Genomic DNA, 19,686 nt, shown 5'->3' on the forward strand with positions numbered 1-19,686 from the left:
ACCCGCTACGAACTCCCGACCTGATTCAAATGATTAGCGATCCCCGAACTGACTCAAATGATTCGCGAACCCGCTACGAACTCCCGAACTTATTCAAATGATTCGCGATCCCCAAATTGACTAAAATGATACGCGATCCCGCTACGAACTCCCGAACCAACTCAAATGATTCGCGAACCCGCTACGAACTCCCGAACTGACTCAAATGATTTGCGATCCCACATAATGCTATAAAAGTGTGCACATGGAGAGAAATAAACAGCAGATGTTCATGTTAACAACTTCTTTAACTTGAGCAAACGCTGCTAATACACATACATTTGTTAATAAAGTAAATAAAACGAAAACATGAATGTTTTAATGCTACTGAATAAAAATAAACGATCCACTAGAAAGTCATTGCTCATCATGACAGGACCTGGATCAGTGAGCTGCGTCTCGGGCCGATGACGCCACTTCCAGGAGGGCATGTTGTACACGCCCCCGTCCCTTGACTCCGCCCCCACGTCAATACAGTGCCACAAAGAGTGACGTGCAGAAAAGTGAAGCGCAAAGGAAAAATGGTATCGCAAGCTCAAACTAGACTGACACAAAATAAAAGTAGGCGTTGCAAATAAATAAATAGATATGACCATGGAAAATATTTATTGCAAAATTTGTTTCATTTGTTTCGCAATTCTGAATTTTTGTTTGCAAAAAGCAAATTTATTTTCCTCAATACTTTAAATAAAATGTTTTAAATTTGTTTTGTATATTTTAAACAAGTTAAATCTTTCTGATTTATTAAAATAAAAAGTCACATACATGGATTTTTATGGGCTAAGCCCCGGATCTCCACTCACCCCAGAACCACCCCTGCCTAGCAATATCTGCATTGAAAACAAATCAAATGCATGACAGTCCTGCAACAAGTTTTATTGTAGGATTTAGTGGAAACTGCATTTCGATTCATCTGAGGAATATTATATATTCAACACGTTGTTTATTGTAAAAGTTTGGATTTGTTATTGTCGTTTTCCACAAGTTGTCTTCAAACACAACGCAATTTATTGTATTTTACAGTTACAGTATCATAGCAAAGTCAACAGATAGAGCAGAGCAAGCTGTATTTAGAGGAAAATAAAACCCCGTATTTGTGTAGGCACCGTTTTCCGCGTACACGTCTCGCTGTGAAAATCCCACTCAACCGGCTTCCTTCTAATGTTATCCTGGAAACTGATCCTGAGTCAGTTTTGTCTTGTCATGTGAAGCGACCGCGGGTCATTGCTTGCAGTAACGGCTGGTCTGAGAACAGCAGAAGAGGCTGATACAGTCTCCGCTGTAGAGAAGAGTCAGGCACTTCGTGGTCTCTTGTGATTGGTCGAGAGCGTCAGCTGCGGACCAATCAGCGGCAGACATCTGTGCAGCCATGCACTACTCCCAAGGCACGGATAAACTGAGGGCAGCAGAGCGCGTGAGGAGCGGAGAGTGTGCGGGTTAATTCCTCAAATTATTAACAAAAATGCAAATTATTACATTATTCCAACTTGTTTCTGCCTCGTTATTGGCACTGGCTGCCAATGCAGAGGTATTCTTTAAAGAGCAGTTTCTGGATGGAGGTGAGTGGATCACTGAACTTGCATGTCATGGTTGATTTGTAGGTCACAATATAAAAAGTGACATTAAAATCGGTTATTGACTGAATAATTAATAAGCTGTGATGCTTAATTATACTTTTGTTATGTTTGCAAAGTTAATTTGATCTCTTAGCAGTATTTTTTTACGCATATTAGTTTGACAGCAAAAACGAAACCAATAAAAATGTCTTTCTTTCTTTCTTTCTTTTTTTCTTTCTTTCTTTCTTTCTTTGCATTGCACAATGAATGTACAGTACTGAAAAAGTGCATTATGGCACATGGGTTGTTGACATGGATTAAGTTTTAAAAAACATTAAAAATAAAAAATAGGTTAAATTTTAGGCTATGTATGCTTGTGTACTCCTAAAAGTTGACAAAATACATAATTTAACAAGTTAAAACTTCTATTCTGGGACCAAAGGTTCTGATGAGTCATCTTGCACTTAGGGGCGTGTCCAAATATTTGTCCAATAAAATGCTGTGTTGAGTGAGAAAAACATGCCCCTTGAGATCCATGACCGCAAAAGACAGTATCAAGTCATTTAAGGCCTTGTCTAAATGGTTTATTAATTGCACAAGATGTCAACTACATTTTTCAAACATCTGTAAATAAATTTTAATAATGCAACTGAAAGCAAAACTTAAATTAGCACATGCAAACTTCACGTGTCTATCAAACGGGTTTGAAAGAACAGGAAGTTTCTTAAGATATTCCACAAACTTCCTTAAATATCAATCATTAAACGTGTGTGGAATGTGATCGAACCTGCAACGCTCATAAACTCTTCTCCTTTCCTCTTCAAGTTCATAGATAAAAAGCTATATGATTGCACAAATCTTGTACAAATTGAGTTGGCTGAAGATGACACAAATATTTATAGTTTTTTTTATTATTATGTATTTTTAGTACCCTGATTTGCTTCATAAACTGATTTACTTTGCAACGTTGACACTGTTATTGAACTGGACTCGATCTAAATTGATCTGATTAATGACATTATAGTCTTCTATAGAGCTGCTTTAGAGCTGGAAATGAATAAGCTTCACAATAATTTAAATAAACCCCCTTATTTTCCTGTTTTTAAATGTCAAACTGTGTCAAAGCAACTTGTGTATTTGCATGATTCGTCCCTTTCTAGGATACGAATCCAGTTTCCATCTCATCCTTGTTCGCAGTCACTGTCTCTGATATTGTTTTAGCCTTATTTCTTCGCTTCTAACTCTATTTTCTGAATTCGCAGATGCCTGGAAGAGTCGATGGGTGAACTCTGAGCACAAATCTGACTATGGCCAGTTTAAACTAACCGCCGGAAACTTCTACGGAGATGCTGAGAAAGACAAGGGTAGGCTTTTACATCCCTAGGAACTTTACCTTTGGTTCAGGAAAGAAGCAGATGAAGAGTTTGCTCGACTTTTCTTCGCCGACAGGTCTCCAGACGAGCCAGGATGCTCGTTTTTACGCCACCTCCGCCCGCTTCGAGCCCTTCAGCAACGAGGGCAAACCTCTGGTGATCCAGTTCACCGTCAAACACGAGCAGAAGATCGACTGCGGAGGCGGATACGTTAAAGTCTTCCCGGCTGATCTCAACCAGGCGGACATGCACGGAGACTCCCAGTATTACGTCATGTTCGGTACGTCGACCGCAACCTCTTGATTTACTATAGAAAACGATCATTGATTTATATTTCGGTGTCTTAATCATCTCGACAGGGCCTGATATCTGCGGCTACAGCACTAAGAAGGTCCACGTCATCTTCAACTACAAAGGCAAGAACCACCTCATCAAGAAAGAGATCAAATGCAAGGTGAGATCAAATCCAGGGTTTTAGAAGACAGTATTCAGTAATATTATCGATTTAATGCACTGACACTGTCGGACGAGAACAAAATGTGAACTGAATTGAGGTGATAATGATAAATCATTGACATTATTAGACTAAACTGATCTGAATAAATATAATAAAAAAATTCATTCACATATGTCACTTTTATGTCATATTTTGTCTATATGTGAAGATACGTGTTTGAATAAAATTAAGCAATAAATAAAGCCAAAAATGTAGGCTACTGTGAGATTGGAAATGTAATTTCTTGCCACTGAAATCTGTTTACAACATAAATTGAGCATTAAATTTAAAATATATTTTAGCCAGAAAATCTATAAAATTAGAAAATCTGTCAAATAATTGTCATAGAATGAAATTGACATTTTAAAGCAAGCTGTCTAAATGAAATCTCTTTCTTCTCTCCAGGATGATGAATTGACTCACTTGTACACACTGATCCTGAATCCGGATCAGACGTACGAGGTGAAGATTGACAACGAGAAGGTGGAGTCCGGCTCTCTGGAGGAGGACTGGGACTTTCTGCCCCCAAAGAAGATCAAGGACCCCGAAGCCAAGAAGCCTGAGGACTGGGACGACCGCGCCAAGATCGACGACGAGTCGGACACCAAACCCGAGGTTCGATTCGGTCTCACATCAGCTAAGCTGGGTTACTTTCAGCTTTTAACTCTGACTGTATAATGTTGTCAGGACTGGGATAAGCCAGAGAACATTCCCGATCCTGATGCCAAGAAGCCAGACGACTGGGATGAAGATATGGATGGAGAGTGGGAACCTGCCATGATCCCAAACCCAGAGTACAAGGTACAGACTTACACACTTTAAGATGCTTCCTCAGCACTCCGGATCCCTGATCTTCATTTATTGTTGTGTTTTGGTGCAGGGTGAGTGGAAGCCCAAACAGATCGACAACCCCAACTACAAAGGTGTGTGGGTGCATCCTGAAATCGACAACCCTGAATACTCTCCTGATGCTGAGATCTACAAATTTGACAACGTTGGAGTCCTTGGGCTGGATCTCTGGCAGGTAAGACGCCTTAGTCTTGCCATAAAGTATCCTTTCATTTTTTAATCATGAAAATGAACAATATAAGTGCACCCCACACTGAAAAAAAAATATGCATTGAATTTACATAAAATAAAAATAAGGTAAGTGCTTGCAAATCATTTAGTTTAGCTACATTTAAATAAACTAAATTAGTTGACTAACTTTTAGCATGCTTTGTAGTTTAAATAAATGCTTGCAACCATTTACCTTAAAATTGCGTATAATTTTTTTTTTTCAGTGTAGAAAGCAATATAAAAATGTAAAAAGAAATTAAATTCAGCAACACATGTGGTAGTATTCATGGCATGCATTCGCTCTGTCAGGACGGTTTATTTATACTGAATTTTAATTCTTGCTTTAAACATCAGTCTATTTTTCTGCAATGGTTTGATTTAAATTATGGTTTCTCTCTTTTAAGCCATTTCAGAGGAGTTATTAAATATTAATCAAATAATTACTAAATTACTGAAACTTTAAATAAACGATAATTTAAATGCAAAAATAAAAAATTATCAATATTTATAATTATAATTATAAATCTGTATTAAGCCCTAATTAGAGCTATTTTAGTATTTTAAGCAATTTGTTTTTCAATAATATTTTGAATACTTTTTTATTATTTTAGTAATTTTGTTATGTATTTTTAGAATTTTTATTAGTTTTTGTTTTTTAAATACAGTATACAATACAGTCTATTTTAAATACAGTCTATTTTTATTAATCATTTAAAAATGTTTTATAAACTTTTTTTAGTTTTAGTTTATTTTAGTACATCAAGTGAAGCTAAATAAAAATTAGAACTATTTTTAACATTGTATTTAATTTATTGGTTTTAGTACAGTTTTAGTTAATTATAATAAAAACCCTGGTTTGTGGTTGCAAACGCAGTAGTGAGTTTAGAAAGAGGAAATCTATTTTAGAACTTCTGATATGACTATTTGTCAGCACATGTCTCATCGCTCTTTACACCGTGTTTGCACATTAAACCACTAAGAGGTACTTTTCTCTCTTAACAAATTCACTTCATCTTTGTGTTTTGTCCCTCCAGGTAAAATCCGGCACAATTTTTGACAACTTCCTAATCACAGATGACGTGAAGGAAGCCGAGGATTTCGGAAATGAAACATGGGGTGCTACAAAGGTACCAAACACAGAATGACAGTGAAAGAGTTTGATTTTAGCACGGTGGATAATTTAATAAGCATTAAAGATACATTTTAAATTGTCTGTGTTGTCGCAGGGACCTGAGAAGAAAATGAAGGAGGAACAGGATGAGAAGAAACGCAAAGAGGAGGAGGAGAAGAACAAGGAGCAGAGCACAGAAGCAGACGATGAGGGGGAGGAAGATGAAGGAGAGGAGGAGGAAGAGGAGGAAGAGACAGAAGAGACTCCAGAGGACGGAGATGACGATGATGATGCGCTTCCTAAAGACGAACTGTAACACAGGAAGTAGAGTTCCGTCTGCATTCCGTGGTTGCCAGGGAAACGACCACAGTGCATTCATTCTAAACAGACGACAATGATGATGTCATGATGATGTCATACAGGGGCAAACAGGCGAATGAAAGTTCTCAACCCATACGTTTAATTTGTGACCATTGACCTTTAACGAGCCAGTTTTTTTTGTTATTGAAGAGTTTTGTGTACAGTACCAGGGATCTGATTAATGCTGATCTATGATCGGTTTATTGTGCCTTTCCTTGTTTGTAAAATCGACGCCCATGTTAGTCCATGCTGTTGGTGTCAGTTATGTTAGGAACTAGACACAATTCATGAAGTTTACTTGAATTATAGTTATGAAAGCCTGTTTGCACCGCTGAATACAAAAATAAAAAGAACATTTATCTCACAATTCTGACTTATTTTCTCACAGTTCTGAGTTTATATCTTACAATTTGGATGTTTTGTTTGGCAAATCCGACAAAAAAGTAAGAGTTGTAAGATATTAAGTCAAAATTGCAAGATATAAACTCATGATACTGAGAAAAAAAGTGAATTAGGAGCTTTAAACTCAAAGTGGCAAGATATAAAGTAAAAATTATGAGATCTAAACTCATGATACTGAAAAAGAAAGTCTGAATTGTGAGATTTAAAGTTAAAAGTGCTAGGTATAAACTCAAAATACTGAGAGAAAAATCAGAATTGTGAAATTCATTTTGAATTTTTTTAGACCGAAGTAAAAATTGAATTGTGAAACTTGTACTCAAAATGTTGAGAGATAAAAAGTCATTAAAAATTCATTTAATTTTTTTTTATTTTGTAGCAGAAACAAAAAGCCTCAGAATTGCAAAGGAAAAAGTCAGCATACTGGGTTTATATCTCACAATTCTGATGTTTTTCCTCAAAGTCTTGTGACAAAAGTTACAATTACATTTGAGTTTTTTCTTCATAGTGGAAACGGACTTCCATCAAAAGTATGGAATGACATGTTACACGGTTCCCAGCTTGCATACGTGTTTCTCCACACTCAAACTGAATAGTAGAGGATGTGATTGTTATTAATGAGTGATTAATCAGGTCAGAGGCTGGCTTTCAAACTATAGTCCCATTTTTTCTGTAAACAGTTGCAGGAAAACTTGCAACGAGGACCGATGATTGTTTGTACTGTTGTGCAAAAGACACAATTGGCATAATGTTCCTTTGGCACTGATGATTTAGTTTTGTTCTGTTACCGCGGTATGTGTGCTGTGGTTGTTATCAATCTCTTAAAGAAGACATTCAGGAAAAGCCCTTTCTTTTTCTAGCTCTATTTATTACAAAAGTCTTTCAGTTTGAGTTTCAGATCATCAGTGGCAGTAACATCTGTGGTGTTTTGTTAATTGAAAATAACTAGCTACTGTAAGGGATGTGGTAATATTTGCAAAGTTTTTAAGGCCTCGTTAAAACACAAACTAGTTGTCTACACACTGTGAACTAAATCCCAAATGTTCAAATTGGATTGGTACTGAAAATCCTGTTTAGTGACATTAAACCACCTTTTTACATGTCGAGAGTTGTAATTAATGCCAAAGTTTTAATAAATAACTTTATTGTACATGCAGTTGCAATATTCTGTGAGTTTTTGAGCACATCATGGTTTTATACTCAGAATTTCATGCTGTTATTTATTTATTTACAATCATATATTTACACATTACACATTTCCCAAGGATGCATCATTTCTCTAGAATGCATGTTAATCATCTTTTTCTGTCAATGTTTTGAGTAATAATCATTCTTGTGTGGTTTAGTGAATATATGTTTACTTTGTGTATGCAACACTAAAGCCGCTCCCTAAACGAATTGCACTTGAAAATCTGAAACTGATGAAGTTTTCTCATCTGAAACCATCTGTAAGAAGATTTAAAACAGTGCAGGTGGTGCACAGCTGTATAAAGACGTTGATTTGTGTAAATCTCACTAAAGATATTCCACAGACTTTATTCAATCTTTTTTTTTTCTTCATAATTTGAATTGCATAAAAGTGGTCAAGTACGCAGTTAGAGACTAAGACATGTTTAGGTTATTTCTGGTTGCCGCTTGCATTATTTTCACAATTTTTTTTATGAAAAATCTGACTAACATCGTCCTTTGAGTGTCATTCTTAATTCCTATCGCATCAGTTTTACTATATGTCAGGCATTTACGAATCTGGCACACAAGATGGAGACATTTTACAGAACAATAACTATTTCTCAAGACTTTCTCTTAAGAGGAGCTTCAGATACATGTAAGCCTATTGATTTTCTTTTCTTTTCTGTTGTTCTTTTCTTGACTTAAGGCCTATCACACATTCTCCCATAGCATTGTTTCAAATATATCATTTAAAACGAATGATTTTCTATATATTTTATGTTCTGCATTATGTTTTGCATGCTTTTTACCAGGTTTTGCATTTTAGATTAATAACATAGATCAGTGGTTTTCAACCTGTGGTCCGCGGCCCCCTAGTGGGCCGCGGTGGTATTGCAGGTGGGCCGCCAATTATTTTCTGTTCATTTCCAGTCCATTCTAGGGCTGTGCGATTAAAAGAAAACGTCCTAAAATCAAGATTTGAGCGTGCGCATATGCCTAACTCCAGGTTCACACACTGTCTGTGATGCGCCTTTTTTCTGAGCCAATGTTGACGGATCAGAGCGTTCTCACTGCGGTAAAAAGCTAGAAATAAAAACGTGCGAAAATAATTCATGTCTAACACATGAGCATAGAGTGAATTTGTTAGTGAACAGGATGCAGTTTAAGTGAGAGGAGACACGTTTTAAGTGTGCACACTCTCTCCTCGCAAAGCAGCGTGTATCTGAGCAAGCACGACCGGTTTTGTGACAGAGCAAAGGAAATCTGCTGCGAACAGAGAGATTCGCACTCGTGCATTATTTTAATGTGCTTTCGGGTTATATTTATGCGCTCTCACTGCTGACCGCATACACATACTGTATACACACTGCAAACACCTGAGGCACCGCTACAATTAATGAGCTCTATGAACAATGCATGGCAAAAAAGAAAAAAAAGTCCCTGTATACAGGATTTTTATTTATTTATTTATTTTTTGCCACAAGTCTATACATTTTTTTACATCTTCACTATAGTGATACTTTTGACTTATGTCTGTTCTAGAGATGTTACAACTTTTTGATAAAGCTCTGATTGGTTTTCTTTTGGAAATATGTTTCAAGTTAATCCTGAATTAATTTATGACTGTAAAAGCACAATTGTAAAATTGATAAAAAAAATCGCGATAGTTTTTTTGTTTTGTTTTTTGTCCATATCGCACAGCCCTAGTTTATTCAATAAATATAGTTTAAAATCTAGCTTCTGAGTACTAAGTTATTAACCCAACAATAGCGGGGTCAGTTAATTTTTTTGAAGTGGGCCGCACAAACATATGTGTTTGATTGTGTGGGCCGCGAGTTGAAAAAGGTTGGGAACCACTGACATAGATAATCATAATCAATAGGATATGGACATGTTTGTGCACAATCGTCCCAGAATAGCTTAATTTAGTAGGCCAGACTTAAGAACAGGTGAACAAGTTAAAATAATAAATTTAGCGAAACAAACCACCTCTGTCATAGCAAGGGCACGATCTTAAATGAGTCTTTAATGATCACACGTTTGACATTGGCTTTGCGCGTTCACGAGACCGAGTCCTGTGCGCGAGCGCGTGCTCGTGGATCAGGAAATATGGCGGCGCTCACGCCTCTCAGTCAGGTAATGAGTTTAAAAGTTTAATTACAGATATTATATTCTGTAAAATACATTTTCAGAGGATTTCTATAGATCGTGTTCTCTGGTTGTGAGAAATGCTGTTACGTCATATTTAGGCGTAAAAGCGCGGGAGTTTGTCTCTCTTGTGAAACAGGCGAAGTTATCAATTGTTGTTAGCGAATATTTCTTAGTTATGTTTCCGTTTTGCCTCGTTATGTTTTTTAAAAGTTTCCGATAATTGATTGCTGACTGATTTGCGCTTTCAAGGTCGCTGTTTTGCAACTTTTTTGACTCGTGACAGCTGTTTGTGAAGCACCTTTACGAAACCGATGTGTGTTTTATATGATTCCTGTCAGTGAATTATTCTGAATTTTGTTCAGGAGCATTATTATTATTTTGTAATTTGTGTTATGCCAGCATTTTGTTTGTGTACTTTGTCTTTAACGAGAAAAAAACTGTTTTTATCATCCTGTGACGTCATCGATGCCCACAGACGCCCCTGTCCTTCAGATTACTATAATAATATTATTAACTATTATTATTATTATTATTATTATTAACAATAATCATACATACTTTATACATCATGGTGGTATTTATTGTAAGATTTAACAAGAATTACGTATTTTCCACTCCTTTCCATACAAATGTTAATATTTATTTCGTTTGCAATTTTCATTATATTATTATATATATTTATTATAATATATATATATATATATATATATATATATATATATTATAATATATTTTTTGCTATTTGTTTTTAATTATATTGGTAACTCTTTAGAGTAAGCTTTTATTAGGTAGTTATCCATTAAATAAACAGTAAGTATATACAGTATTTCCTAATTGTAATGATTTTCCCATTTATATTTGTATTTTTTTCTCTCTTTATTGCTATTTATGCAGTTATCAAGTGGAAACCCTGCGTATGAGAGCTTCTACAGACAGGTAAATTCATTAAACTTGACTTATATGGGACGCAACTGTATAGAAATGTCTGGGAAATTAGCTGTTGTATATAAAATGGAATAAATAAAGCCCTGATATTATGAGCTCCCAGTGAAGTGTAATATGAATAAGTACACTGATGATGTGTTGTTCATCTTTGGCTCCTGTGGTGTTTGTTGCAGGTGGATCCGGGAAGCACTGGGAAAGTTGGCACTTTGTGTCAGGTGAGGATTAATAATCACGAAAGCTTTGAGATGCAGCGGTAAATAGGTCAATTGTTTTTTTTCTATACATCAAAAAACCTGAAAGATAAAATGTATCAAAATATTGGGATAGCACGACTGTTTTCACAATTGATAATAATCAGAAATGTCTCTCGAGCAGTAAATCATCATATTTTCATGATATCTGTAGATCATGTGACACTGAAGACTGGAGGAATGATGCTGAAAATACAGCTGCACATCACAGAAATAAATTACATTTTACTATATAATAGAAAACACTTATTTTAAATGGTTATAATAATAATTTTCTAAATTATTGTGTTTGTTGGTACTCTTGGTGAGTGGAAGACACTTCTTTCAAAAAACTTTTTTTTAAATCAAAATGTAATTTTAAATCAAATCAAACACCAAGTTTTAAAAAAAAAATATCTAATATAATATAATAAAAAGTACAGTATTAAAAAAATGACCAATTCAAACTGATGCTGATTATTAAACATATTGCTAATTGCATATTGCTTTAGATCTTTAGTATATTCATAAATTAACTTCATGGTTTCATAAATGTTTTTTTATCGACTTCTCTATCTCTGTTTTGTAGATTTGGGATCTCAGTGACATTGACAAAGATGGACACTTGGATAAAGAAGAGTTTTCAGTGGTAAGTCAATTAATGCATCAAACAAAATGCCATGTTGTTTAATAGCAGTGATGTGATCAGACCTCGTTCTGAAGCGTTTGTGCTCCAGGTTCAGTCATTTTAATTTTTAGTGTTATCATCAGTGACAGGAGGAAACAGGCCAGTTGCTTAAAAACCAGAAAGCGAAATCACAATGCTCACTTCATTTGCTTTTCTCAGGCCATGCACCTGGTTTATGCAGCTAGAGAGAAGGAGTCTGTGCCATCCACCCTCCCATCCGCTCTCATCCCTCCATCCAAGCACAAGAAGATCGCAGGCGCTCTTCCGGGATCCGTTCCCGTTCTTCCCTCAACCCCGTTCCTGCTAAATAAGAACCTGAGGCCCACGGCGCTCCTTTCCAAGAGTCCTCTGGGTAGCAGCACAAATCTGTCTCCGTCACGTCAGCCTCAAACACACACACAGGTGAACACCAGAGCGTTCGTGCTGTGTGTAAACCTGTCGATCTTGATCTAACACTCATAAGACTAGTCAAACTGCATTCTTATCCGCTCCTGGAGCTCTAGTCCTCATTAGATTTGATGCAAAATTCACTTTTACATGTTGTTCGAACATAATGCACACATTTGTACACATCCACAAAATCAAAATCCACTGTGTTTTTATTTTCTTTAATCCTCATAAATAATATCCTTTTCTCAAATCAAGCCGTTCTCAGCTTCTTGGCTGAGTGATGTCGCACAGACCCAGGCTCCTCCCACGATTGTTTGATTGACATGGGCGTTTTACCTTAGCCCCGCCCACTGAGTGACTGTCATCAGTGCTCCATAGTTTCACCGCAGGAGCAGATGTAGACAAGAATGACTCCTAAGAGATTGAAGTGTTTTGTTGTTGGATGTATTAATGAGCATAAGCAGGCGTCATTTACTCCAGACATCGCTGAAAGACGCAGTGAAACTGAACTACAGCTAAAATTAATTAAAGCTATATAATAATTAATTAAAAACTGCAATAAATAATGAAAAAGCACACACACACGCATATATATACATATATGCATGTATCTATATAATAAAATCAAAATGAAAACTGAAAGTATATAATTTAATAAAATCAAACTTAAAATATAAATTATACTGCACAAAATGATTTCCCTATGTACCATTTTTGCATAAAAATTTTAAACTACATCTAGAAATTAATAAATAACGTGCATCTGTTTTCTAATGTTTTTATTCAATTTATGAAGGTGCTGTAAATTGAATTGTTTTATATATAAAATTGAACAATACTATGCTATTTTCTTTTACATGCAACCTAGATTTAGTTTAATTGTAAAAAATTAAAAAAATAAAAGTTGATGCATCTATTGCATCCAGCTTGCTTTCTCACTGACCCGCCTCAAACTTATTGGCTTACATGCATTTATGTTCATAAATATGATCTTTCCAACATGACCTGAAAGTCACCCACAGCCTTTTTAAAGCAATTTGTGTGTTTGCAAAATGAACGTTCTGAGCAATTGCATTTGTCATGTTACACATTCTCCTCCTTTCATACTTGGGTTCACATAGTTTTCTGTTGTTTTGGTGTGCAAGTCACTTGCGGACACGCAGTGTACGGGAAACTCACCAAATAGCAGTTCTGTCTGGCGATGCACCTGATTCAGGAGAAGGTGAAAGGAGTGGATCCTCCTCAGAGTCTGAGCCCTGAGATGATACCACCGTCTGAGAGAAAAGCCGTCAGCACTCGGGTGAGAGGACTAAACAAACACATGCATGACATGCATCCTCTCATGATCAAAAGCAGGATTGCTTTTAAAGGTCCCAGTATTTAATAGGACACTTCACCCAAAAATAAAAATTCTGTCATTGTTTCAAACAGCGTTTTTTGTCGATTGCACTGTTTCACCACTAGGTGGCGACAAATGACTTTACAATGTATTTGCCAATTAATGCATTTTTAATTCAAGAGAATCGTTCAAAAACCCTGAATGAAACAAGTGAAGTAGATTTATGAGTGAGTCGTTGAATCAGTGATTTAAACAACTTTTTCTTCATTATAATATAAAAAATGGGGTCTTAAATATATTATATATATAAACTACAAGACAAAAGTTTTTGAACCGTAAGATGTGTAATGTTTTTAAAGTCTCTTCTGCTCACCAAACTTTATTTATTTGATCCAAAGTACAGCAAAAACAGGAAAATTGTGAAATATTTTTACAATTTAAAATAACAGCTTTCTACTTGAATGTATTTTAAACTGTAATTTATTTCTGTGATGCACAGCTGAATTTTCAGGATCATTACTCCAGTCTTCAGTGTCACATGATCTTCAGAAATTATTTTAATATTCAGATTTGCTGTTCAAAAAAACATTTATTATTATTGTGTTGAAAACAGATGGGTATAATTTTTTCAGGTTTCTTTGATAGACCGTTCAGAAGAACAAAATTTATGTGAAATAGAAATTTTTAAAAATGTATTTGTCACACTTGATCAATTTAAAGAATCCTTGCAAAATAAAAATGTTAATTTATATACTTGTGATAATGATAATAGTAATAATAATATTTAAAAAAAAGGTTTCTTTAGCAACAAATCAGCATATCAGAATGATGCTGAAAATACAGCTTTGATCACAGAAATAAATTACATTTTATAATATATTCCAATAGAAAGCAGTTTTGTTTTAAATTGTAAAACTGTATCACAACATTACTACTTTTGCTGTACATTTTTCAAAATTGAGATTTATACATCAACAACATACAGGATCGGACAATATTTGGGCAATATCTGGACTCTGAGGGAGCAAACAAATCGAAATATTGAGAAAATCACCTTTAAAGTTGTTCAGATTAATTCTTAGCAATGTATATTACTAAACAAAAATGACGTTACTGTGTGTGGAAGCTGCTATTGAGATCCTCCATGAACCACTGAAAGAATAAACTATTCTCTAAATAATGTGTACAGTGGCAGTCTTCATTTAAAACTTGTAAAATTAATTTAAAAGACACTGCCTGGCTACAAAAAGTCGCCATCTGGATTTAAATAAGCAAGTACTTAGTCTAGGATCATTATTGCAGCGATTAAAATGTTTCTGTTAATTATTTTAACACTAACTCATTCAGCTTTTCAGTTCTCAAGCAAAACTATGTTGGAAGATGTCCATAGTCCAGGATGATGAAAGCAAATATTTATTTTCTTAAAAAATTATTTGCAATAAGAATTGAAGAATGCACATAGTCTGTTTTGGTTTCATGTTGCCTGAAGTTAATGTCTTTATGCTCAGGTGATGAGAACGTAGATATTACATGACAAACTTCTCATGCACAAAACTGACTAGCTGGAAATATAATGAAACCTAATGCCAAAATTCAAATAAAAACGAATGCAAACTAAATAGAAATGTTTAATAAAATTAAAAAAATTACAAAAAATGTATTAAAATTAAATCAGAATATTATAAAAAAACTGATATATTAAAAAAAGGTTTCTGCATGTATGATTTCTACAATATCTTGAAATCTGCATCTATGAAATTATAAATATTGTCTATCAAGTTTTTTATTGCTTTGTTCTCATTCAGTGTTATGATGTTGAATAAATAGTAATTTCTTACAGTGTGTTGCCTGTGTGTTTGCTCGGGCGCCTCCTAGCGTTCATCCTGTGTACTGCATAATTATACACACGTACTGTAGATGACAGACCATGACTGTCTCTTACATAACATGATTTTTCCAGGACAGCAGGAGTATTGTTGGGTTGGTTGAGCTGACGGGAATCAAGGACCTCGATGACATCAACCAGGAAATCTCCCAGCTGCAGAGGTCAGAGAGTTCATGCACGGACAATTATAACCATACCTCTGGCATTTCTCTAGGTACTTATTTAGCTTTCGTTTCTGATTTTTGGTGCATAGTGAGAAACGCATATTGGAGACAGAAATCAGGCAGAAAGAAGAAGCCCTGCGAAAGAGGAATAGCGAAGTGCAGGTGATTGTGGTCAGTGCTTTGTCCCATGTCTCTTCAGTCTAAGGAGATTTTCCAGGTTGTTTCAGTTTCAAATAGTAACCAGATTTACATATTTAGCTGTTTGTGAAATGAGATTAAAGAACTACATGGTTCACCGTGGTTAGATAAATACCATTAGTTTTTTTTGAATTTTTATTCAGCTTTTAGTTGTGTATATTATAGTCTTTTTTTTTTTTATTTATTTTTTTTTTTTTATTACTAAATGCTTTTAATTTTAGTTTTGTCCTTTTTATTAATTTTTAACTTATTTCTTTTTATGTATTTTCTATTTCAATTTTTTTATGTTACCATAATATATATTTTTATACCAAGTTTGTAAGCTAATAATTATATGATATTTTATTTCAGCACTATTTAAATTAGTGAAAATTATTTTTAATATTTTTTTTTTATCTAAATGAATTAATACTGATGAAATCTTGATTATAATATACAGGAAAAAAACAGTCTAAAGACATAAGACGAAGCTTTTAGTTGCATATTTTAGTTATTTATTTGTAGCAATGAGCATTTTTGTTTAAGTTATTAAATTTTTTATTTTTTTTATTTAAAGTTGAAATGTGATGACATTTGGTTTTACATTTTCAATCATTTAGTTTTAATACTTGTTAAGTGCTCGTTGTAGTAATATCCATTAACACAGTATTTATTAATATTTTGTACCAACTTTTATTTTTGTAATATATATTTTTGTATTTATTTAAATGTTATTTAAATTTACATTATTTAACTTTATTCAATTTAATTAATTAACTTTTATTTTTATTTAAGTTTTAGTAATTTTAGTATTTTAACTTAAACACAAATTATTTGAGTTATTTGCCACAGCAAGATTTCTATTTAAAATATTTCGATTTTATTTCAGTTCAACTCCATTTCAATTATTTATTTTTAATAGTTTTTGTTAGCAATAACAATGCTGCAATTAACTAAAAATATATTTTTTTAAGTTTTGGAATATATTAAAGGAAACTTATCTTTAATTTTATAAATTAAAAAGAAACATTAGTCAAAAGTAATAACATAAAATAATAAGTAAAACGACAGTCAACACTTTTCCATCCCCATCCGTCATGAAAAACCGCAAATTTTTACATTGTGTTTTCCAGTCCTCAAAAAAAAAAAAAACATGGAAATGTAATCATGGAAACTATTTAATTGGCTTTTTATCCAGTTGTCACCTTCTCCAGTAATAATGAATGATGGAAACTCTGGCTATTTACTGTCAACATGTTTCCTGTTTGTTTTACTAATTGAGGAGTCATTAACTTACTGAAAACAAAGGGTAAAGACAGACACTATTTGAACTTTAGAAATCACTTTTACACTAAAACACCTCCTTGAATTTTGAATAATCCTTAAATTGTGAAGAAAATGTGTTTGGTCTTATTATGTTTGTTCTCATTTAAAGTAACTTCAGCTTGGCCTTCCATCGAAAGGTTAAAGGGAAACCACACACACACACACGCGTCCCTCTGAGTGCCTTTACTTGTGTTATTGTTCGTGTAATAACTCCTCACACTGGCCTACTGTCAAACGCTCGACTCTTTCTGTGACGTCTGACGTCAGACGATCCAGCGCAGGAAATGAAGACGGCCTCTAGAGCTGAACGATGCCCTCTTCATACACATTACAATGATAATATTTTCCCCGCAGTCTGAGGAGCAGAGCAAACACGAGCTGAATGCTGTGTGTGTTTCAGGAGGATGCATTGGTTAAGTCCAGGATGGCTGTGTTTAACAGTAGCGGCTCTCAAGGCCTAAACATAGACCCCTTCCAGAGCGAAGACCCCTTCAATAAAGGTTGGCTCATGCATCAAACACATTCAGTTCACACTCAATAATGGTTTCTATTCTCCTGTTGTCATGCAGATTTTGGGATGTTGCATAAAGAATGCTGGATGGAAAGACCTAGATGCACAATTCAGAATTTATATCTCACAGTGATCAGAAAAAAAGTCTAAAATACAGGGTGATTAAATTAATCAGGCATACTTTTTGATTAATTAAATCAAACCATTCCTATGGAATCCATAAAATTGTAAATGCAAAACTCTGAATTAGATAAAAATTAAACATATTTAAAGGAAAAACAAACAAACAAAAAACTTTTTTAAAATAAAATCTTTTTTTTTTTAATTCAACTTTTTAATTTTAATTAAATAAAAAAAAATGCATGATTTTAGACAGACTTTTTGATTGCAAAAAGTATTTTTTGGATATGAAACCAGAATTGTGTGAGATAAATTCTGAGTTGCAAGAAAAATTATTGAGAGAAAATGTTGCACATCCTTTTTATTTATTTTATTGGTGCAAATAAAAACTTGATTGTGAAAAAAAATCTGAATTGCGAGATAAAAGTCAGAATTTATATTTATATTAGAGTTTATATTTTGCTAATCTGACTTTTCTTCTAAAAAAAAAAAAAAAAAAAAAAAAAATCAGAATATCAGATAAAAAATCAGAAACAATTTTTTGGAATTAAAACTCAGTCAGAAAAAAAAGATGCTTGTTTTCAGAGTTAACTTTTATTGATATTTTAATCTAAATAGAGTTCAAGGTAAATTAAAAAAATCCTGGGAATCTGAGGCCATGTTATTACTTTTTTCTGCATATTTCTACAAATCTACCATGACAAATGATTGTTTTAAATGAGTTCCATCAGTGGAAAATCAGAGCAGGATCCAGTTTTACTTCAGGTCGTGAAATGCAAGTGTATTTTCATGCTCACACAATGCATATTTAACCTGTTAAATGTCTGGGTCCACTTGCCGTTACATGTTTTAAACAGTAATATCTTAGTCTGAACCTTAAGTAATCTTGACAAACTATATATCATTGGAAAGCTCAAAGACTTTAGTTTTGATATTTGCTGACTGATTTTTTAAATATTTTACAGAGCAACTGTAATTTATTAATATGCATGAAAAATCTTTATTCATTTTCATGGAGAATATTCAAACGATAACAAAAAGGTCTAAAAGTGAATAGAAAACACAATAGATTTTCCTTTTTTTATGCTTTGTGAACTATAACGCAAGTCCAGGGTTCTCTTATGTGTTTTTTGAGGTTGAATTGAAATCGAATACTGCCATACTGACCCTTAATACTTATAATTGTCATGTCACAGGTCACTCAAACCATATATGGTAATGAAGGCGCACTTAAATGGACATCTAGTGGAGAAGCTTGGTACTGCGCCCAAACAAAATTTCTCATTTTTGAGAAATCAACCTCAAATTTGGAACATAACTTTTTAGGAATTTAGATTTTCTATCAGTTTCAGAGTGAAACATGTTTTTGTAAAATACATATAAAATATAAATATTTAAATTATTATACTATATATTTCCATAAACGTAAACTTCCATAACTTTTTTGTTATATAATCTTTACAACTTTTTTCACTTCTACAATACTCTGCCAAATGTCTGCTTTTTAAAAAGAGGTCAACCTTAAATAAGTAATTCATATTTCTATCATGGTTTTATGTTTTATTATTAAACGTCTGCATCTGGTACAGAAGCGAAGTCTAAGGCATTTGAAAAGTAGCTCAAATAAATGAAAGCATGTTTATGGACAAGTTGAAATCATTTTGTTTCAATTTTATTCTCCGTGATAAAAAAAAATAATAAAAAAAAATCGATGTAGATGTACATTTTTCTGATCAAAAGTTTGATTTAGATTTTTTACATTTAAAGCGTTGAATCAAACACAAGTAAATTCCTCTCCTGGAGAGCTTGCATGTTGCAGCGTGTGAGTTGATGTTTTGGCTAATGTTGTGAGAAACATGTCATAATGTACGGTTAGTGCTCTGTCATTCCCATGATGCCTTGTGGTTTCTCTCTCTCTGTCACAGGCCGGTCCTTCAGCAGAAAGAGTCAGCCAGACATCGAGTCCCAAACCTAAAGAGTCAGGTACGGTGTGCATTCGGTCACCTCTGATTCACTAACCGTCTTCATTACTGTTCATCAAACAGATCACGGTGTTCAGGAAGCCAGATAACAATAGATTACTCACAGATGAGTTATTAAACTAGGCTAGTATTCAAAGTACAGCACCAAAAGCTTGGAATTATTCAAGATTTTTTGATGTTTGTTCTGCTCGCTAAGGCTACATTGATAGTTTGAT

The 19,686-nt window shown here is 34.0% G+C and overlaps 3 protein-coding genes across 3 annotated transcripts; all 3 read left to right on the forward strand.

Annotated features, from left to right (window-relative positions):
* Positions 1-1,418: 1,418 nt before the first annotated feature.
* Positions 1,419-7,549, forward strand: LOC113074975 (calreticulin-like). Its single transcript, XM_026247683.1, has 9 exons — positions 1,419-1,598; positions 2,858-2,959; positions 3,045-3,248; positions 3,328-3,422; positions 3,870-4,079; positions 4,152-4,265; positions 4,345-4,488; positions 5,558-5,650; positions 5,750-7,549. The coding sequence occupies exons 1-9, from the start codon at positions 1,502-1,504 to the stop codon at positions 5,948-5,950; spliced, it is 1,260 nt and encodes a 419-aa protein (XP_026103468.1). The 5' UTR covers positions 1,419-1,501; the 3' UTR covers positions 5,951-7,549.
* A 2,082-nt stretch (positions 7,550-9,631) lies between these two features.
* LOC113074976 (epidermal growth factor receptor substrate 15-like 1) lies at positions 9,632-12,274 on the forward strand. The gene is made up of 5 exons (XM_026247684.1): positions 9,632-9,699; positions 10,609-10,650; positions 10,833-10,874; positions 11,479-11,538; positions 11,737-12,274. The coding sequence occupies exons 1-5, from the start codon at positions 9,673-9,675 to the stop codon at positions 12,028-12,030; spliced, it is 465 nt and encodes a 154-aa protein (XP_026103469.1). The 5' UTR covers positions 9,632-9,672; the 3' UTR covers positions 12,031-12,274.
* An 863-nt stretch (positions 12,275-13,137) lies between these two features.
* On the forward strand, positions 13,138-17,601 carry LOC113074977 (epidermal growth factor receptor substrate 15-like 1). Its single transcript, XM_026247685.1, has 4 exons — positions 13,138-13,267; positions 15,267-15,352; positions 15,445-15,517; positions 17,259-17,601. Exons 1-4 carry the CDS (start codon positions 13,169-13,171, stop codon positions 17,397-17,399), a joined length of 399 nt encoding a protein of 132 aa, XP_026103470.1. The 5' UTR covers positions 13,138-13,168; the 3' UTR covers positions 17,400-17,601.
* The last annotated feature ends 2,085 nt before the right edge of the window (positions 17,602-19,686 follow it).

This window comes from Carassius auratus, unplaced genomic scaffold (assembly GCF_003368295.1).
Source record: "Carassius auratus strain Wakin unplaced genomic scaffold, ASM336829v1 scaf_tig00015878, whole genome shotgun sequence".
Classification (NCBI taxonomy): domain Eukaryota; kingdom Metazoa; phylum Chordata; class Actinopteri; order Cypriniformes; family Cyprinidae; genus Carassius; species Carassius auratus.